The 23108-nt window shown below is 38.7% G+C and overlaps 1 protein-coding gene across 1 annotated transcript in view; it reads right to left on the reverse strand.

The window, feature by feature from the left end:
- The window catches only part of RCAN1 (regulator of calcineurin 1), a 43839-nt gene extending 22474 nt beyond the window's left edge, over positions 1 to 21365 (reverse strand). Inside the window, exon 1 of the mRNA XM_062598762.1 lies at positions 21078 to 21365. Within this exon, the coding sequence (XP_062454746.1) occupies positions 21078 to 21317 (240 nt within the window). The 5' untranslated portion in view covers positions 21318 to 21365. The remainder of the gene's footprint in view (positions 1 to 21077) is intronic.
- Positions 21366 to 23108: the final 1743 nt, after the last annotated feature.

Here is a 23108-nt window from a genome sequence, read left to right on the forward strand (position 1 = left end):
AAGCATGGTTCAGCATATGGAGAGAGAGAGAGAAGAAAGGACTTCATTCTCAGTTATTTTAAGTTAGTGTTCAATTCAGTGGTATCTTGTACTACCTGAAATTAACTATTTTTGTAGGCTTTTGTTGTCATAAATTTCTTAGAATGTGTTTAGCTAAAAATGATGCATTTCTCTCCTTTCCAAAGGAACTCAGAGTTAAGACTGCCTAAGCCTCATTCCTCTACACTGCCATCTTTGAGAGATAGTGCAGTAAGTTAAGCAAGACACATTTTAGTACAACTGAATAGGAAAAGTAAATGAGGCAGCTTTTATTTATCAAGTAACAAGTCATTTAATTTACTTCCCTAGATCAAACTGGTCTAATCAATAATATCTCAAAGTACATCCATGCACAAGCTGTAGCTCACAAAAAACCTTCCTATGCTGCTTCCTAGAGAACTGAGGTGCAATCACCTTTGGCAAAAAATCAGTTTACTGTCAACACAGAGGAAGTATCAGAAAGTGAGATTTGTCAGTCATTCTCAGAGCCTTCCATCTATGCAAAGACGTCATGGAGTCCCATCAACCCCCTTCCAAACATCAATATCCTCCCTAGGTTTTTGGATCAACAGGTAAAGCCACAAGGACTACTGCAGGATTTGGTCCAAGGAGGTTTGCAAGTTGCACTCCCTTATCCCACACACTTGTTCTGGCATACCACTTCTGTATTCCAATACCAGATCAGCAATACTGTTCAGATCATATTTGCCTGCCAGTGTGAGAAACATGACAATCTACTCACTTCAGTGCATTTGCATAGGTGAAACAAAGATGCTGGACTGTAGTACTTAGTTGTTGATTATGCTGGTAACATCAAAAGAAACAGACATTATTGACCAGTAAAGAAATATTTAATTAATTTAGTGAATATAACAATGCTGTGTTTAGTCAGTTCTCAGAGTGACAATAAAAACAGAAATCAATATTGCCATGTATGTATATTATCTTACATACAGCTTATGCAATACTGATGCAGAAATCTTCCTTTCTACACTTAAGAGTTGTTTCAACTGTACAGTCTTTGACTTTGCTTAGTTGTCACTCTGAAATAAGAACTCTGGCAGTCAAAGGAGAGAAGGCAAGTAATACTTTGGGAAGAAATGGGGAAAATGAACAACTATTTTGAATTAGGCCAAGAGGAAAACACAGGCAGAAGTGGAAAGATTAGGGAGAAAGTGGAGAAATTCTCTGAACATCTTAAAAATGTGAGGTTTTCCAAGAGAAAGAAAACACATCTTTTGTCTGAAATTAAATTTTACATTTATTCCAAAATAAGCATTTTTAGAGAGCTATGAGAAAGTCAAGAAATGGCAACTGTAATTGCTTGCTACTCTAACTATAGCTTTTCTCATTTATGCCATGTGATCTGTATAAAATCATGGAAAGTCGCACTATTTCCTGATACCAGAAGGCAAAGGCTGGTCACTAAAACATTTGACTAATTCATTCCACTGGGTTTTCCACAAGTGATTCACAGCTGTACTCTATTTTCCTGGAAAACATTTCACAAAGTCTGTACAGTATGTAAAATAGTATACATCCACTGTCTAGTTTCTGATTGTGAATCTTCAAAACTCTCTGAAAGCAAAAGCTCACTTAAATGAGCTTATTCTATCAGATATGCTTTAGTTAACTCAAGCATTCCCATACCCAGAATAATTACCACGGCAGACATGCACACACTTGCTTAGAAAAAACAAGTTACACTGTGCTTACACATTTTTCTACCAAGACATGTAACTAGATCTAGTCCATCTTCTAAAGGCCTGTTTTTAACTCTCTTCTCCATCTTGGTCCTGATGTCACAGTTTACTTCATGACTCAATTCTACTCCAATTTAAAGTCAATGCTATAAAATTGCCACTTTTCTAAATGAAAGCAGGATCAAGTCTTTATCTGTAAGCTCCCCTTCACATGGATTTGGCACTGTTTAGATGTTAATGCTTAAATGACAGAAAAACATGAAACGCTGAAACTAACATTAAACAGGAATTTACCTGTTTGCTAAGTTAGTAAGGCTATGTAGACAGGTTCTGTCAGTTTGCCTATATAGCATCTCAAAAACCAGAGGCTGTTAAGTTCCCATGAAAGTACAGTCTCTGCAAAAGAAGCTTCGAAGAGCAGAGCTGTCAGCAGACATAAGCCCCTCTCCATTAACCCAGCAAAGGCTGTTGTGCAAAATACTAGCACAGTATTTTGTACTAGTGTGTGTTTGGGGGCCGGGGGGGGGGAACTATCAGACAAGTCTATATGTTTGAATCCCTAGTCTACCCATGTACTCATATAAACAGGAGATTCCCAATTAATTTTTCTTGCTGCTTTATAGAAGTATGGCAGTTACAAGCATTGGCCTGGATTTAGATGAAAACGATGTTCCACATGGCAAGAAACATATGTGGTCCCTTAAGAGGAATATTGTTGAAGAAACTATCTCTGCCAAATTGTCCAAGATGGAAGTCTGGAGAAACTGGGAAAGAGGAAGGTATTGGAAAAGAAGAATTTAAAAACAAAACAAAACATAACCTTTTCCAAAAAGAATTTGAATCTTGATTTTCAAGATTGGTTTCCCAAAAATACATTAAAAAGGAAATAAAGATACATATTTTCTCTCCATTTCCTGTATAAATCCATTTACTAACACTCCATTCTCAGATGCCCTAGTAAACTTTTTCCTTTTTTCTTTAAGTAAGAAAACTTAGAGCCTCTCTGAGTACTTATATCTTCTATTAAAATGTTGTCCCATTTTTGGAAGTCACAACATTACAAAGAGTTTGTTTCCATAGAAGGAATGTAAAATAAATCTGTTCTTTGAATCTACTTGTCGGACTGGTTTCTAAAATCCTTATGGTGTCAGTTCAACACAGCACACACCACTAGGGCTGACTTCAATATGTGATCAAAGTTCTGGTTCCCCTCTCTCTGACCAAGCCTCAGTTGGGAGGATACTAGTTAAACAAATGAGTCTTCAAAGTAGTTCCCAGGACCCTCACTTCCTCCCACTATGAAATTTAAGGGAACTTAATCATATTTACTATGCAGATAACCGCTGGGTAGTAGGGAAACTACAAGCAACACCGTTGCACATTGTTTATATCTGGCTTGGGGTGTCTGCACAGCTCAAAGGCTAACAAGCTAATTTCTCAGATCAGAACTTTCTTTTCACTTAAAAAGTCAACTCATTACCCAAATCCTCCCTTCCCAGACAGTCTTCCATAGTACTGTGGCATTTCTCACAGCCTGAACATGACTTGAAAATTTTATTTTGCTTCCATTAGATCTCCACCTCAAATCATTTGGAGTGGTTAAGTTCTCCTCTCTATTCTCTTTTATTAATTTTAGAAACACGGGTTATCACACAGATAATAAGAGTGCTATAAAAATAGGTTTTCAGTGTTATAAAATCATTCCTATTTCCCGGTGAAGTTTAAAGAAAAATGAAATTTCAATAGGATACTAAACATGGATGTAATTTCCTAGGTTTCCACATTACTTTGAAATTTCATTTTTATTTGCTTTCATAGCCCCCCAAACCCTTTTATAGAAAATACAGCCCTGATGCCTTTCCTCAGGCCAAGGAAGTAAGGCAGACAGCTCCCTTCAGGGCACTGCCCTAAGTTATTTTTAGTCTGCTTGCTATTCATGCCACTCTCCAAGGTATTTCTGAAGAACTTCATTAAGTTACTGCAACAATAAAGTCCTAGTCAAAGGAAAGATTACCATTGTTAACTTAGCCTTTAAGCAAATACAGGAGAAGACATCTTTCCGATGTCAACAGACTTACCATTTTTTCCAGATGAATTATGTTTTGATTGAGCTACTACAGTGAAAAGCTTAGCAATCAAATGTTCTATTTCACAAAATTTGACTATGAAGAAAAAAAACACTAATGAGCTCAGGTGTTCATTATAGAGCAGTTTGTGCAAGATTAATACCTATTCTTTAAGGAGTTAAGAGTTTCATAAACACTCTACTTCTAAGCACCAGAGACTGGTCACTTCTTCTCAAAGTCACCTAATTTTGACAGCCTGTAAGGACAGCTATATCTTATTTGCTCCTAGAGGCAATCAAAAGTTTTACCTGACATTTCAAACCTTCTGAACTGAGCAAAAAGGAACTTACAAGCATTTCTAGTTCTACATTATGCAACCTAAATGTTACAACAGGGTTTTTGCAGCTTTAAACACAAAGTAATTACAGTCTTCAAATAAGACAATATGCAATGCAAAGTACTAACAACAGTCAGCAAAAGAGCCAGACATAAAGCATGGAGAGGGCATATTTCCCAGTAATAATGTGCAGAGATATGAAAAGATTAAGTGGGCTGGAAAAAAAGGGAGAAGAGGGAAAAAAAAGAACATTATCAGCAATTCTCTCAAGAAACACGGTACTATGTTGTCAACAATCATAAAAAGCTCAGAAACCACTAGTTATGTTAAAGATAGATCAATTTGCAGTAACAAAACTGTCCAAGATTTGTTTTTCCCTTATAGGAAAAAAAAAATCCACATTGTAAAATGCAGGCAATTTTTTCTTTTAAAATTGCGCTAATGCAGTTTAAAAATGAAACAAAACTAAACTTTAAAAGGCTTTTAATTAGATGCAACTGCAGGACATAACAATTACAAGAATCCCTTTTTTGTCTGATACAGATAGGGCTACAATATACTATATCATAAATACAGTCAAATCTGTCTCTAATAATAAAATTGCCCCACATCCAGTCTGGGCAAAAATAAGATTATTCATTTCAAGAAGAGGAATTAAAGACAGCTGGATGGGTTGCCATGTCAAGATTTTTACAGCACTCATTCACCATTGTGGTACTATAGTTTTACAGATCCAAAGGGTATTTCCCCCAAACATTCATGGTCTGTGACAGAGCTGACCTCCCTGCCTTCCTCCCATTAGCTACAGCTAGTCATTCGTAAGCAACACAGCTGACTTTCCAAAATAACATCACCACTGTCACTCAGCACTGTGCTGATTTTTTGGGGACCGCATGCGCAGTCTGGGCCGCCAGAGCGCTGGCCCAGGCCACAGGGAGCTGCTGGTTGTGCAAAGCAGCCAGGGCTCCCGTGCCTGCTGGGCACATGCACCCTGCTAGGGGCTGAAGCTGCTCCGCTGCTACAACCTCACTTTTGGACTAAGTCAGAGCAAACTGCTGATAACTTATCTGGAGGGCGGCTATACTGCATTGCTGTTTGGAAGTGCAACTTTGGCAGCGGTTATTTTGTTCTTCTTTAAGTTGGCTTTCATAGGATCCTTTGTCTCCTATTTGAATCTTATATTTGCTATTCAAATACCTGGGCAATTCTTAAGGTTGAGAGGAAGGACCAACTGACACTGCCACAAATCATGGTTAAACCGCAGGGCCCAGACACAAAGCTTCACACAGAGTTTTGCCAGACATACTAGGAGAGGGAAGCATGGAAGAAAAGACAGCATAGATTCATGAAGTTAAGCAACTTTATGACTAACCACTACTACATAATCACAAGTTATTTCTAATCACTCAGCCTTGCTTTCCTGTGATCTAGGGTTTTTATTCATGTATTTAGAGTGATACTAGACTTTTTAAAGTATCACATGCCTTCTGATCCATTACTCAGCACAGCATTTAAGAGAATGGATAACAAATATCTTCAGTAACTGATTAACTGAGGAAAAGAAACCACCCCACAAAAGACAGCAGTGTAATCATCTCCTTTTCAGCCCAACAAGGGACTCTCTTAAACAGCATCACTTCAGGCTCCAGATATGTCATACAAGACTCATCTTCATGGCCTCTGCATGTACCGCAAGTTACAATGGGGCTTGATTGCTCAGTATTTCCATTTACTTCCTGCACTGACTTCTGTAGGAATCTAGCAAAAAGTGGCTGCAAAAATGTTCTCAATTTGACAAAAGTCCACTATTTAGATAAAAAGTCAGTGCCAAACATTTTCAGAGATAACACTATACTTATTTTCAACCTTTATCATGTAACAACACTTGAAGTCTTGTACATTATGAAGGGAAAAAAATGACTCATCAGTATACAATTGAGCAGCTACATGGGACTATATATGATCTGGATCTAGAATTGCATGCAAAACTGCTTTTCAGGTTAAACAGTGGCACAGAATTTTAAACCAGTTAATCCACTTGGACTAGCAATTATGTATATCTTAGGTCATGAATATACCTCCAAGAAGGCCTTGTGTAAGAGGTTAGAGGCTTACAATAGTAATTCTGCAGGTAACAAACTAAATTAGCTAATGTTTATGGTATCTGGAAACTATTACAATGCCTTTCAGAGGTTTCTAAGAAGTTTGCAATTTCAATTTTGCTCCAAGTGAACACGCATAGATCTTAGAATTGTCCTCAGTTTTAAGAGTATGAATATGTTTGGCTTTTGAAAAGGGGATAAGGGAATAAATACGAAAGAAAGGGGTAAAGCTCTCAGGCAGAGCTAGTTCATTCAGTCCAGAATGAGATGCTAACTGAGCAGCACTAGACAAGCTTGCACACAAATCCATCCTAATGCCAGGAATCTTGCAGAAATCTGATGACAGTTCTAAGGTCATTTCATGCAAACTGTGAACTGTGCTATTAGGAACAACTCACCATTAGCAGCAACAGTTGTGGCCCATTATCTCCTTTGCCCATTTCAGAGCCTCCAAATGCCCTGCGAGTCCCTACCTTAGTGTTAAGGGCAGGAAGGCCTCTTCCAAGATGAGAAGGCCTGCATGCCAGGGTGCCTCTGCAGTGGCCTAGCTCATCCTGTCTCTCTCCACTCTCAGCAGACATCATAAGAGAGCAATAACCTTCTCACCCCTTTGAGCGGCACCACTGCTGCCTCTGTTTTCTAAAAAGCAAACCAGGAGCCTGGGTCATTTCTGCTTATACAACTACTGTCTGCTGCACGTTGTCAACTGTCATTCCGATACACTTAACATACCTTACATTTAAAATTCAGTGTGCCTGTATGTGCCAAATACGACCCAAGCTACCCAGATAATCATTTAAAAAGTAAAACTGTTAGCAAGTGAAAATTAAATCTAGATATTACCTTGGCTTTATTTTTTTTAAAGCTTCAGCCCAGATTTGCATTTTAATTGTTTTTCTCTCAGTTCGCAGCTGTCTCTTCTGAAAAGTAAAACAGGACTTCTGCCAAAAATGTTTTTATAAATTATGTTTTTTTTTCTCAACTATGACAGATACATAGACTGTCTAATGTTGAGGGAAGATTTGGCTGTACCCCTGATGAAATTTAATGGGATATACCTCTGCAGTTACCTCACTATTTACTATCATAAAAGGGATGCAACCGTATTATGTTTAAAACATCTTTTGAGAGAGGGGAAGTAGGAGAAGATGTAAGACTGAACCATATTAAAGCTTTTTTTTTCCAAAATACATTTTTTTTAAAAAAGGACCTTTCTTTATAGCAACACAGCAGCATTCATTAACTTAATGAAAGAAAGATTATCACACTAAGTACAAGTAATGCACTTTACAGTGTTTGTTTTCTGATCACTCTTCCTCTATATTCTCTGTAACTAAAGGAAAAATCAGTCAAGGAAACATTATACTCTAACCTTGGAGTTTTAGAAAACCACAGCAGATGTTAAGAAGTATATTTGTATCTTTGTGAACTTTAGAGAATGAAATTTTCCACTGAAGTTAAGGAAGAATGGCAAGATGGTATCAAAATATTTTTAAAGAACGTTTTGGGCGGGTAGCAAAAAAAAAAAAAAAAAATCAAGATAATTACAGTTAGTTACTGTATTTCTAAGGACATAATAAGCGTTCCTGGAAATGTCAAATGTATTTTAAAAACATGTTAATAAAATGGGCCAGAGAAGAGGCTGGATTTTATCCTAAATCACATGCATTTTTTGGTGTGGTTAGTGTCCAGACTGTAACTTTTTCAGGCATGTTAAAGTAGTGACATGCTAGATAACCAGTTATATATCCTTTATTTGGGAACATAGTAAAATAATTTCAATTAAAGCATTTTGACAGCCAAATAGCCCAAATGTCTGCAAAGTTTGTGAAGCTTTCAGTGTAACTAACCTTTTTGCTTCAGCAGTCACCTGACAGCATCACAAGGGCTGAATTTCTTCAACTGTTAGTGGAAATTTTTTGGCATTAAAAAACAAAAAGCAAACAAACAAAAAAACAACCCTCAAACAGGAAAATAGACATATGACCCTCTGACCTAAGCAGAGATGCCTAAGGGTAATTCTGCTGTTGAAATGCCACCATTAAGGGGGGGGGGGGGGGGAGGAGGGGAAGAGTCCGACTTTTAAAGTTTTTGCTGTACTTAACAGCGTAACTTTAAGCATACATTTAATTTCTTTCTTTGCTTATTTGGGAAGAAGTCACCTGCTATGATTAGAGAGAAAAAGAAACAAAAAACCAAACTCTTCACAATTACAAAATAACTCCTGAAACCATTATAACTTCCTCAATATTTAGGGCAATAGTTTTTGCTTATAAACTTATACTTCAATTACCATTGCTGAAAACAAAATACAATTCAACTTTTCATTCCATTTTCTGCTTTCTCCTCTATCTTTAGAAATTTTGAGGTTTTGTTTTTTTTAAGCAGGCAAAATCATCACTGCACTCATTGATAAGAACGGAGTTTTAGTTTGGCAACTTACCAAGAAAGAAACAAGAGACATAGGCACATCTCAAGCAGATAATTAACAAACAATCTCTCCTGAAATTGTCTCCTGTGAAGAATTACTGCACTTAATCTGTTGTGAGGTACATCACTAATTTTCTTCTAAAGATCACTTGGTGTATATCAAAGAAGAAACTACATAAAGTTGTTTAAGTCTACACACCTCTTGGGCAAATGACCTCCTCCCCCCTCCACTCCTTTCTCAAGAGGAAAACATCTGACTCCTGATGCAATATTCATGTCTAATAGGGGGGGTCTTTAGAGCCTTTAAATTATATGCTGTAATGAGGCGTGAACACATGGACTAACAGTGTTTTTAATAGTCAGAAGTCACAATAATTTAACCTAGTCTCTGATCCGATTATTCCTTTGGTTATACAACTCCAGGCAAGAGTTATTCATACTTTCCATTGCCTGCAACAGCAGCTGTTTCACTATCACTCTGGAGCCTCAGGAAAATTCAAGCTCTTAATCACTGTTTCCATTAGCCAACAGATCTTTGCTCTCAGCCTGAAGTGATATGGACAAAGTGCCAAGAACCCTAACTACAGGAAATTGATTAAAAATCTATCCTGCAAAGAGGCACCCACATACTTCAAAAGTTGGACTAATACTGCTAGCGGGTTCCCATTAACTCCCTCTTGCTTATGCAAGCCATGTACACAAGCTTTCTGCACAATACTTGACAAGTTTATCTGCCTGCGTGACACACAAAAGAAATCTGTTATTAAGTAATTTCACAATCTGTAGGAAATATACATTCTAATTCTTATCTAATCTTTCCTTCTGTTGCCCATATTTTATTCCATCCTCCTCTGCAAGCTGGGCAAACCAGACTGCAACATACATCTTCCCAGTTTTAGCCAACAAATAGGACTAAAAGAAACCCCAGCCTGCTGTAGGAACTGGCATACTAGTATTGTGGCTTCCTAGCAAGACCATCATCACTGAATAATTTATCAATATTCCATAAAAAAGTAACATCACAATGCATTCCATAATATATATAGCATTTAAAAGTGTTAGGTTGCCCTCCTTTTCTCATATTTTCACTAGAAGCCTCATAAAAGACTTATTTTATTTAAATATGTGGATTCTGACTAGCTTCTTCACCTACAAAAATTAGAGAGAGGAAAATAGTGCATATATATATATATATAAGTGTATGTATGGTATGCACAAACACATCTCCATTTGTCAAACATTACTTATCTTACTATAATCTTCATCAAAGCCAGTACTGCACAGTAACAAGCTATTTGCAGCTAAAAGACTAGACACAAACCTATTACAGCATTCAAGCATACATGGGATCCACCATAAAAGCTCAAAAAAGCTTTCTGCAGCTTCTTACTATGGCAAATGCAATGTAATCTCCAGGACAAAAGTGCCAAAAAGCACCTTCTTCTCAATCTTCTGCCAATTGACTCAAATTTCTGCAGTCAGAAACAACCTTTGGTCAGGCTGAATATAGACAGGAAAAAATAATCAATACTTTCAAACTCTCCTAGTTCACTGTTGCAGTAAGGCAGTTCAGTCACATTTACCACTCCTAAAAATCACCATTTCTTCAAAAAGATATACTGTCTTACAGCATAGATTTTTTTTTCTTTTTGTAGGTTTGTAATACACTTGGTACTAAAGAAACAATGCTACTAACTAAAATCCCAACCATCAGGTCTGTAATGCGCTCTTCACTCAACAGGCAGCTGTGCATTTCCCTTCCAAGAAATCTTCAAACAGGACAAACAATTGGGGAAAAAAAAAAATCAAAAAAGTAAAAATTATTCAATTATCCAAGCATCACATATACCTGTCTGAACTATCTGAAAGTCTTCTATAACAAAGTGATGAATCAGGCCTATTTGGGACTTTTTTTTTTTTTTTTTTTTTTTAAGAAAATACAGTGCAGATGATATGATTATTGACAGCTCAGCTTTTGAGTAGCAACAGTAATCAATAACAACTATACCCAGTTAATGAAAAAGTAACATATCTACCATTCTAGTTATCTCTGGCAGTAACTAGAACTCTAGCAAATACTTGGAGGAAGAGACAAAGATATAAAGCTAGGCAATTAGACTACTCTTCTCCCATCATATTCTGGCAATGGCGCTTCACAGATTTTGAGAAAGATCAAGTTAGCCCAACTACTCTGCTTGACAGCTATTACCCATGAATCAGCCGCACCTCTTTTTTAATATTAGGCTTCTGGCCTCCACAACATTCTAGAACAATGATATCCACTATTTAATTATGTATTACTTAGAAATAGATCATTTATACTTTAGACTTCATACTCAATTTCAGGTTTGCTGAAGACAGCTGAAGAATTTAGTTTCACCAATACTCTTCCAGCATGTGTTCTATGGGAAATATAAGAGTAGAAATATTCCACAAGGTAGCTCACTCCCACACTTCTCCCTCTCTCAAAGAATATCACAGTCCATTACTCTTCAAACTCTTTTTTTTTTTTTTTTTTCAGAATTTGATGAAGCCTGAGGGTTTTTTTTTTTGTTTTTTTTTTAATAGAAGTCTGAAAATCCTTCATAAACACTAGGTTACAATAATTTGTATTGCATTAATAATCCCTTCAGACTTAAAAATAGTTTCCCTTGGGGAAGGGGAAGGGAGGAGGTATTTCTGGCTATCTGAATGGAAAAACCTATAACTAATTATAAAGCCATTCCTAGCTGATTTCATGCCAGAAGTGTCTGGACGGCTTTTATTGTAGATAAACTCCTTACGTTACTTACAAGGGTCTCAATTGGGTCCCTTACTCTATTAAAAAAAAAATTTTGAAAGTATGTATAACAAGGCTTTTGATCAAGCTGTCCTTAGAGCAAGAGGGGAAAAACAAACAATCCCCGAGTAAAATTACCTAGCATTCCATCTGAAGGAGGTGACACATCTTTGATAGAATAGAACAACAACAAAAAAAAGATCTCCCCATCTGCTGACAAGGATCAAAATATATCAATTTAAAAATACACTTTATGTATTATATGCACTTATAAAACCCCTAAAATTATAATCACATTTCTATTCAAGATACCATACAGAACTTGAAATTGTGTACCCATTTTTTAAAATGTTTTTCTCATTTTCAGATCTTTTGAAGTTCACTTACTACACTAGAAAGCACTTTATTGAAGCTTAGTATTATTTATACATATAGATGTAATTTATTTTTAACTATGAATTTACAGAAATATTTACTAAAGCTTGCTCAATTGAATAAACATTTTCAGTGACCAACTCTACTGTATACTTCAGCTTTCTGTACAACTGCTGTTGAAAAGATTGTCTTTTTATCATTTTAACCTATTCTATATAGGGAAGTTTAGTCACTACTGATGAACAAAATTATTTGTGCTTATACTATCACATATTAAGATGTCTAATTGAGAGGTGTTTTGGATGAGCTTCAGGTTAGTATCACATCTAACCCTCTGTGCTTACTGTCATACTTTCTTTTTACATCGACATATGTATGTCTGTATACCTAGGAAACAGTCTAATTTGCTCCTACAAAACAACAACAACAAAAAAAAGATACCAAAAGACATAAGGAAAGGTATTCACAGAATCACTAAACGGTTGAGGTTGGGAGGCACCTCTGGAGATCATCTAGTTCAATCCTGCCCAGCTCAAGCTGGGTCTCCTAGAACGTGTTGCCCAGGACTGTGTCCAGATGGCTTTTGAATATCTCCTAGAATGGAGACTCCACAACCTCTCCAGGCAACCTGCTCAACCACCCTCACGGTGAGAAAGGGTTTTCTTAGACAGAACTTCCTGTGTTTCAGCTCATGCCCATTGCCTCTCGCTGTGTCACAGAGCACTACTGAGAAGAGCCTGGCCCCATCCTCTTTGCCCCCTTCCTTCAGATGTTTATATGTATTGATAAGTTCCCCCTTCAGTTTTATCTTCTCCAGGCTGAACAGTCACTGCTCTCTCAACCTCTCCTCATGAGAGAGATGCTCCGGTCTCTTCATCATCTTGGTGGCCCTTTGCTGGTCTCACTTCAATACTGGGGGGTTCAGAATTGGACACTCCATAGTATTTTAATGTATCCTGGACTTGTTAATGTGACCAGAAAATAGTGATTTAAATCAAAGTTCTTCCAAGTTTCCACTTGATTCTCTAGGAAGATTAAAGCTCTAAATCTTCTGTTAGCATAGATCTTACGTATGGTCTTTTCTAATTACTTGAGGCTAATGATTAGAATATAAGCTCATACGGGAATATTTTCTGTTAATACCTACATCTAGGTTATTAATGATCATTTTACAATACGTATTTTTATTTTGGAGAAAGCATTCTTAAGACACCTAACAACTATCTTGTGCAGCATTACTGAAATTGTTTCCATTTATAACCAACCACACCAGACCTGAATGTTGTTAACTCTTATTTTCACCCCATGTATGACTTTTCTTAGTATATTACATAAACATAACATATTTTTATTTCTAAGTATGAAGACATTTACATTTTTCATTCTTGAGGGATAAAATTATCGGTGTACTTTAAGGATTTAACCAGCACCAGGATTTTGGACACAGAAATAAGAATTTCACTCTTATCACCTGACATAGTAGGAGACAGAGAGAGGGTCTAAGCATGATAGAAATCTGAACCTGTTCCCAAATACCTCCCCTGATTATCTCTGTCTTGTTCAAAGTTGCAAACACAAGGGATCTCTATGAATAGCTTGCTTGTTTTACCAACACATCAACTACTGTTCACACACTCGTAATAAAAGCACTCTGAAATGACTTGAGCACAGCAAAGAGCTACAGAAAGGTCTCCATCCCTTCATGGAATCAGGCTTTTTACTAGTATTTCATGGTATTACTTTTTTTTTTTTTTTTTTTTTTTTTTTTTAACCAAAAGGATAACTAACATGGAGATAACAGTTAAAAGAAGTCATCCAAATCAGTATTTTAGGCTCCCCAAAATACATGAAAAACATGGCCATGCAATGCTTGATTGAACATCTTTACACTGCACAGCCTCTTCAGACCTCTCTACTTCAGAAGTGAAATATCCAGCTCAAAAAGTCACTTATTCAAATTATATCTTTGTGATAGGGACCAAAACAGTGTCCCACGTGGAAACTGGCACAACCAACTAGTAAATCTACTCTGAGCTCACAGGCCAGAAACCATTACTCTTGTGAAAAGACTTGAGGGTGCTATCCTTAAACTAAGCAGACACACTAAGATTGTATTCAGTTTTAATACTTGCCAAAAGTGTATAACAACACTAATATTATAACTCCATTTTCTTATTAAGGCATAGGAGTATAGGGAGAATGAAGACACACACACACACACAGAAAAGACAGTATTGTCACCAAACAAACTACAGGTATCACAATTCCTAATTATGTAAGACTATATACATAATGCATAGATCTTGACTTCAAAGTGAGAAATACTCTCACTTCACTCCTTTCATATCTTTAGAATTATTGCTGAAGTTTTATACTGTATATACAGTCTGCATAAAAACATTAGCACTCTTTGCATTGTTCATAAAACATGCTCCCCCCCCTTTTTTTTGCTAAAAAGGTAACAGGCTAGTTTTTCCAAGGTCTCCAAAGAAGCTGAGGAGGTTGCCTCCTGGTGACTGTCAACAGTTCATGTCTGCTGTCACATTCAGAGATATGAACAAGTTTTGCTTGTGTACTTTGCAGACTGAAGCACTCCAGGAGCCATAAAACTGCATTAGCTTGGTATTGTGCTCTACTGTAATATCAAAGATCATTGTATCATCCATAGCACTGTATTAGTATGGTTTCCAGATTTCAAGTCACCTAAAAGTCTGCCTTAAGCTTTAAATAGCTACAGAATACACCTAGATCATCAACTGAAAGTGCAGGAGCTTAATACTTAAGAAACTTTCATTTTATGGCAGAATTTTCATAGTGCAAGGCTTTTTCCAATAATTTTATGATTTAATGTTTTAAACAGGTCATTGAGATCTGGTTTTGAACAACAATCTAAATCCTTGGCCTTTTTGGAAAGCAGTAGCATAGAAAGAATTATAAGAAAACATAGCTTAAAGAAAAACACTAGGGGAAAAAGAACAAACTCAGAATCTATGCAGAAAAGTAAACATTCCATTAAGGAATTTTTAAATTCCCATTAAGGGAATATTTCACTGAAAACTGTTTTAGTCAAACAAATACAAATATGTACACACATTCACCTTCCTGAAGTTTACTTCTAAAATGTTTTTTAAACATGTGACATAAGAGGATTACCAAACGTGTGATTAAAAGGATTAATGAGGCATGCGACTGAGACAGGAAGAGATTACCAGAAAACTCAAGTACTATTCTGTAAAGAAAGTTTTGCAAATAATCATGAGAAATACAACAAGCTTCCTGTAAAGTAGAAGTAATTCTCTGAATATAATGGAATACAAAATACGTTGCACATCTCATGATTATTTCAGTAGGCTGCAAGTCAATTAAAAATTTCCGAAAGCATGGGTCATTTAACAATGACTATTTTCAGATCAATTCACAAACAAGTTTTTCCATATTAAAACTATCTAAAGGTAAAGGAACGGTAGACTTTTAAAGCTATGATAATCATTAACAAGATGCAATATATCTGCCATTAAAAGCTCTTGCTAGCACTACTGCAGAGATTTCTGACCTCTTTCAGGCCTAATATTCAAACACAAACATGATCCTTCACGATTTTTATCACAGACACTTTCAAAGGCAGTTCTACTTGTGCATGCCAGAGGAGGTTATGCGAGGACATAAGAATATCTAGCAGTCTGCTTCACTCTTACTTGTAAGACACTTTAAAACAATCAAGCTAAATTTCTTTAAAAATCTGGCTTTCAGTGAAGTATTTCCTAGCAAGATCTGGAGGAAAATTAACACTGTGATATAACTTCGGACAACAAGCTGTTATCTACAAACGTAAGTTTTGTTTAACCAAGAGAAACCTTATGCTATATATGCAGTAACTTGCAATAGGTTTTAGCAGATTAAGGCAATTATAGGCATTTTAAAGTAATTTAAGGATCTCAAAGTCTTCTAAGGAAAACAGCTGTATCATAAATAAATAAATAAATAAATCTTTCAATGTCTTAGATATATTTATCTAAAAAAATGCTTTCCTCAGTCACCCACAGTGGAATTCTTCCTAGACACAGTTTATGTTCCTTTCCTGCTCTCAGCAAATGAAATAAGTGGTATTTGTCTACAATTAAGTTGACGTGGAAACCTTACAGTTAAAACAGACCTAGGTAACCTACTTAGCAAGAGACTATAAGGACATAAGTGAAGTTGTTTAGCCCCCCTGTGGCTGTACTCAGAACTTTAAAATCATTACTGAAGTATGCCACTTCCCTCCTGGATTACAAGATACAACCAAGGCCATTATCTACTGTACCTGCCATTTGACAGTAGAAGTTCTATTAAAAAAAAAAGTGTCCTCTACTGACATAAAAAAGTTATTAAAAATAGTATACCAGTTGAGGAGGACAGAGGTGTATAAAAATATGACTGCTGCCTCTGGTAATTAGGTACTGACTTTTATTTTTTAATGAGTATGTAGGAATACAGTTACAACAGATCAAACTTATCTGCATGCTGTATGAAGAAATACTGCTTTCCTAAGTAAGCATTATGATTTCCTGTACATAATGTCAACCGTACAATGACCAAAAAAGGGGGAAGAGGAAGATGACATATCAGGAAATCAGAACAGCATTTTTTCCAAGGCAATTAGCCAGCTTTAAGGACTAGATAAGCTTTTGTTAGATTTGAGATACCTTTTCTCATACTATTGTGAAAGGAAAGGTAAGAGGATACAGAATCTATAGGAATTCCTCCAACTGTGTTTTAGGAAAATAAATAAATGTCTAACTGTCTCAGGAAGATTTTAAAATTGACATTGAAAAGAGGTATTTAAGTCGAAGAAGAGACTCTTAGGAGAATTAAGGAGAGGAGAAACTCTCACTTACCAGATCTATTATTTTACTCAAGAGGATGGTCTATTTTCAAGAAATTTATTGCAAACCTAGTCAAAGACTTCAGATTTCTCAACTGCAACATCAATATATCTCAATTAAAAATGAAAGAGGAAGAATATTGCAACCATTTTTTTCATTCTGAGATTTTTTAATATAAATTTGCTTTTGTACTATCACTAGTATCACAAAAAGGATCTCATTGGTTTAGTGCTTATTTCAATACTTTCTCTGTCAGAACAACAGGGGAAATCCAGTAAGACAGAAACAAAAGATCAATCACTTTCTCAAAGAGGTATTCTGAAGATAGAATGTAAATTTCAAAAGAACCTACCGGAAAAAGAAAATTATTCTTCTCAACTTAAACTTGATGCCACAGAAGCCAGCTTGGTTTGTATCATCAACAATGTTCAGCAGAAATTACTTTTTATTTTTTATCTATTCTTTCATATGAAAATCTGATGAGAGACAGCAGACTCTAGCCTGCAGTTCTCTATTCAAAACAGACCCACTATTAAAAAGGTCAGCAGGACACATGACACTGGCATAACCAAGCCTGCAGTTGTGAAGCATTCGTCTCTTCTGCAGATAAAATTTCTCATAGTAAGGATAGGTAATGATGATAAAAGGACAAGTGTACATCTTTAAGGAAAGGTAGCAGCTAAATTCAGTAAAATTTCTTGAGATGTTCTATCTTAGTGGCCTAACCTCAACACGTATTCCCATTGACTTCACTGGGATTTTGGATCAGATAAGAATGTCCTGGAGCTTAAAGTTAAGATCACAAATAATAAATACTTCCATATTTATCTCCGAGATTTTCCCCAGTAACTTTCTGATGAATAGAAGACATGCATTCACAGCTGCTTCCGCAAGACATAACATTAAATGGCCTCTGGGCAAATCTACTCAGAGAGAAGGAATAAAACAAAGAGCAATGACCAATGCAAACAGAACAGAAAGCACCCTTAGAATGGCAGGGACCATAACTCAAAGAATACTGCAGCCAGAGGCTTCAGATGGTGGAAGTCAAGATGTTAGACTTGAGCCTGCTTTAGCCATTTCTATACCACATTTAATTTTCTTTTTCTTAAAAAAAAAAAAAAAAAGGCTACAACAATGCTTAGTGAATAAACAGTGTCTTTGAAATCATTTTCTATTTTGTTAAGCCCCTTGAACTAATTCCAACATATATAGGTGTCTATCCTACAAGAATAAACTTTGACGTTAAATATCCATCTGTTCAGGGACCAGCCACCTATCCTCTCGAAATACCAACTGCAGTACTGCCTGCTACTTCTAGGTCAAATGACTGTTCTAATTGACGACAAATGAAATTTAGGAGAATCAGGAGCTGAAAATCTAGCAGAACAGTAACTCACAATGTTCTCACATTCTGTAAAGACAACCTGCCCACTCAGAACTTACACTAGCTGCTTTATGAAACATCTCTGCCCATGCAAATCGGTGATAACAGTAATCTAAAGAAGTGCTGCAGCCAGATACCTACCTAACTCTAGGCACAGAGGGAGTTTCACACATACGCAAATTGTTCTCTGAGAAGGGGGGGGAGGGGGGAATGGATATAGTCCTCAGTCTTCTCTTAGCTGTCCTTCTATCTCACCTTTGATTGGATCAACTGTCCTCAAATAGGGTAATCCAGGATTATTAAGGGGCCTACTAAAGAGAAAAAACACAACTATGGAGACAAAACAATTTAAGAGTGTTAAACACAGTGGCAAAAGTAGGAAATTCCTAAAATACAAGGAAATATATTGCACAGACCAAAACACACAGAATATTTATACACACTTTCTAAATCTAGTGATGTTGTATTTCATGATGCCTTTACTGTTTTCGCATCATCACAAAAATAGAGCTACATGTAAGTGTTTGCTACACTGACAAAAGCAACCTTGATTTTTTCTGTATCTGCTCTCCAGTAGAATAAGAAAGCATTAAAGAATTAATTTTAAGAAAATTCCAAGTATGGTTCTAAAAATTTATTAGCATGTGGAAATGAGTCCAAGATAGTAAGTTGTCGCTCTAGATCAAAACACCTGAATTTTCCTGGATACCCGAATCAGTGACTGCTAACGTAAGACAAGATGCATGCATGGAAGCTGCTATAATCTCTTCCTCTTTTTAATAAAATTAATTATTTTCATACAGTCCAACAACATTACTCGAACCCACATTTCACACATGTAAACAGACCGAGACCCAGCCTTAGTGCCTCATCCCACCTTCCCCAGTTGAACAGTGGTAATTAACTCCACACACAAGAACTCAGGTAAGTATCTTCATGCAATGAAGTCACCTTCGTGACTTCATTGGGTAGTTTGTGTTCCAGAGTTTGAAATTTCTGTTCCACATAACTTTGATTTCCATCTGGAAGCAAAAATAAATATCCTCCACCTCCTACTCTATGAAAGCTATTGCTTTATTGAACCTTTGTGCCTTTTCTGTTTAAGTAGAATTTCTTATTTCCTTTCATTGAATACATAGTGTGTTTTTCTATAGAGACATGACTCATGTCAATGGTGAAGACTGATAATAGCCAAGACATAACTGTTATTTCATCTCATTAAAGATGAAAATAACATCTTATTAAAGTCCATGTATACCCAGAACATTTATAAAATGCCATTTTAAATGCAAAAATCTGTATTCCTTCCTGTTGCCACTCTTGGTAAGAAAAATAAGCAGTTAAAACTTGTTTTTAATTGCAGTTTAAAAGAAATATACGTAATGCCTCTATTTTGTCATCCATCTAACTGCAGTTTCAGAATACGTATTTCAAGCTTGTAGAATCCACTTGAGAAAATACTATTTCTACATGCTATTGATGAATTTATATTGAACCAGTTATAGACATTTTTCTTGGGGAGGGGGGCGGGGGGAGAACCCTGAGAACATTTGGAATGATCTTAAAGTAAATAAAGCAAATCCTCATATATAACCTTAGAAAGTAATATGAGATGGAGCTACACTGTATTCAAATGTCCAGCACATTTTAATGCACCATAACTGTTAGCAGAGTCAAGCTGTTGGACTACTACTGTAACAATTCTAGATTGTTTTTCACAAGGAGACAGTCAGTTATTTTAATAGGATTTTAAACCAGTATAATAATTACCTCTTTTTTTCAAGTCCATTTCATTAACTGCAGTCTTTTTAGAAACAGAACATCCCCTTGAGTATCAAACTCATTAGGAAAATAAGAATCTGACAGCAAAATCAACTATAAAACCTAGTGAAGTTCCATTCATTCATTTGTTTTGGACAGGAGTGAGAAAAGTAAATGGAGAGTGAAGCAGGATGAATTCAAATCAAGCTTAATTTTTCAAGACAGCCATCAAAACGTTAAGAGGAGTAATTCTGAAAGAATTTTTTTTTTTTTTTTTTTTTTTTGCATCTACAGCTGAAACTTACTTCAGAGAATTTATAGTAGAACTGCTTGATTCCTCTGACAGCTGCTGTCACCTTTCTCTGTTCTGGAACAGTACTCCAAACCAAGTGCTCTTCCACTCAGAGAATCATTACAGATCTATATGATACTCAGATAACTTAAATTGGAATGTAAATACCTCCTCATGCTCATATTTGTATCAACAAGGAATTGGGAGTTACTGCTCCTGCCAGTAAGGCAGTGACTGGGGTATTCAAACAAACTGTGGGTGCTCATGCCAATGATACCTCATTTGCCGGCACACAGAAAGGTTCTACATCCACTCAGCTCCCTGCCTACCAGGTCTCCAAACGCTGCCTTCTGCCTAGCATCTCACCAAATGCCTTCAGGTGTATCAACAAGCTTTCCTGTTCCTCACAAAGCTGTAACCACAATGTCCTAAAGAGAAGTTAGGAACATCAGAGGTAGGTTTCCTCCCTTCTCCTCTATGGACTTATTTCCCTAACCTGCAGGTTATCCTCAGACCGAGACCCTGGGATCAAACCAGACGACAGGCAGCTGTAGAAGGACTTTACACTGCCCGCCTACGGCTGGGCCAGCCAGCTGGAATAAATCCACCGTCCCCTTCAAGCTCGCTTCATGTCAGGGAAGCAACCGGGGAAGCAGAGCCTCTGCCCTCCCCTCAGCCTCCTCGCCACCTGCCTCCTGAGTGAGGGGGGCGGTGGGGCAGGCCGAGGCGCCCGCCGAGCCCCAGGCGGGGGCGTGGCGTGGCGTGCCGCACGCCCCCTCCCACCGCCAGGGCAGGGGGAAGCGGCCCTGGCGGCTGGGAGGCGGCCGGGCGGAGCCGAGCCCTGGGAAGCAGCGCCGGCGGCTTCCCGCCGGCAGAGGGAGCCGGGCCGCGGGGTCCCCGCGCGTGCAGCGGCCCCTACCCGCCCCGCTCGCCGCTCTCACCCGGCACGGGCCCTCCTGGAAGACGCGCGGGTCCAGGTTGCAGGCGATGGTGGCGGTGGGCAGGTCCTGCAGCGCCACCTCCTCCATCTCGCGGTCAACGAAGCTCCAGTCCGACTCGGCCTCGGGCGGCGGCGGCGCCTCCTCCGCCTCCTCCCCGTCCTCTTCTTCCTCTCCTCCTTCCCCAAGCGGTGGCGGCGGCTCCTCCTGCCCCGCCGGGCCCCTCCCGCCGCCGCTCTCCATGGCCGGGGACGAGCTGAGCCCCCGCGGGGCGGGGCCCGGCCGAGGCGCGCGGCGGCCGTTGAGGCGCCGTTGAGCGCCCCGCGCCGGCGGCGGTTGAACACCCCCCCCCCCCCCTTGGCGCGCGCACACGGAACTTACCAGCCCCCCCGCCCCCCCCCCCCCTTAAGCCCCACGCCGTTTTAACTGTCTCTTTCCTGCGCCCCCCGCCCCAGCCTCGCGCGCGCAAGGCTCACGGCGCCCGGGGAGCCAATAGGAGGCTGCCGCCGCCACGGCAACAGGTGGCGGGCCCGAACCAGGCGTCGCTTCCGCCATCTTGAGTGAGGGCACTGGGAGCGCCTTGCCCGCCCTGCTGTGGGGTGCGAGGGAGCCGCAGGATGCGCCGCGTTGCGGGCCGCTGCCACGCGTGTCAGCTGCGCGCACGCGGCAAGCGCGAGCCGAGGGCGGGCGATCGGTCAGGGCAGGGGGTGCGAGGGGCGGCTGTCAAGGCAGGGTGTCCCCTCCCTGGCCGCCCAGCTGAGGCGAGCTGCGCTTCCGCACGGCAGGGCAGCACGTACCTGGCTGGGCACAGCTGTGGTGAACGCGGGCATCTGTGTGTTTCGTTAGGTCACCGGTAACCACAAGCAACCTAGGGCCAAGCTGAGCTCCAGAGCCCTGCCTCAGTGGCACAGGCAGTCGCGCCGTCGCGTTTTGCACCACAGCACAGAACAAAGCATCTTGATTTCAGATGACAGAGAATGTTATGTACTAAACAGATGGATTAAAAAAACCCTTCCCCAAACAAGTCGGTCTCAAGTTGCAATCACATACATCATATCTCTGTTATCTGCATCAAGGACAAGCCAACCTACCATGCTGTTCTGCAATCGGTTCACAATGCACAGCACTTCTGAAAGGAAGCCTTCTGAAAGAAGAAAGAAAGAAGAAAAAAAAATTGTGATAACATTGTTTGGACAGCTGTACTGTCCTTTCCTGAGGAATGATGCAACTGATCTTCATCATTTCTTTTACTTTCTTCAGAGGTATCTTACTACCGGGCCAAATCAAATATGCTTTGATTGTATATATTTGTGAAAGAAGGCACACAAAGATGGTGTAAAGCCTTGTCTGTCTCTATTCCTCCTTACCTTGGAGTTGAAGGAGTCACCGTCTTAGAACCCTTCTCACTTTCTACGTGTCAAAAGGCTATAAAAGATGAACTATACCTTTCCTAACTAGGCTTAAGGAGCTGCTTGTATCAGACATTCATAGAGTCATAGAATCAATAAGGTTGGAAGGGACCTCTGGAGATCATCTACTCCAACCTCCCTGCTCAGCAGGGTCACCTAGAGCATGTTAGACAGGGTTGCATCCAGGCAGGCCTTGAAGATCTCCAGAGAAGGAGACTCCACAACCTCTCTGGGCAACCTGGTCCAGTGCTCTGTCACTCTCACAGTGAAGAAATTCCCTCTCACGTTGAGGTGAAACTTCCTGTGCTTCAATTTCTGCCCATCGCTCATTCCTACATAGGTAAACAAAGTCTACCTAATGTGCTTAGCTTTTCCCCTAAACAACTGGTTAGCCCAGCAAAACTGACCTAGACAAACATTTCTTACATATATGTATACATAGATACATACTCAAGTACCACCCACAAGTGAACTTCAGAGGTCACCTTTTTTTTTTTTTTTTTTTTTTAAGTTACTATGATATTTTCACATTTTCCCCAAATATTCTATCCCAGTGCAAGGACAATGCCAAATACTGAAGTGTGGTAAGGAGTGAGAAGGTGCTGGATAATAGCTGGCAAAATAC

This window comes from Rhea pennata, chromosome 1, assembly GCF_028389875.1.
Source record: "Rhea pennata isolate bPtePen1 chromosome 1, bPtePen1.pri, whole genome shotgun sequence".
Classification (NCBI taxonomy): Eukaryota; Metazoa; Chordata; class Aves; order Rheiformes; family Rheidae; genus Rhea; species Rhea pennata.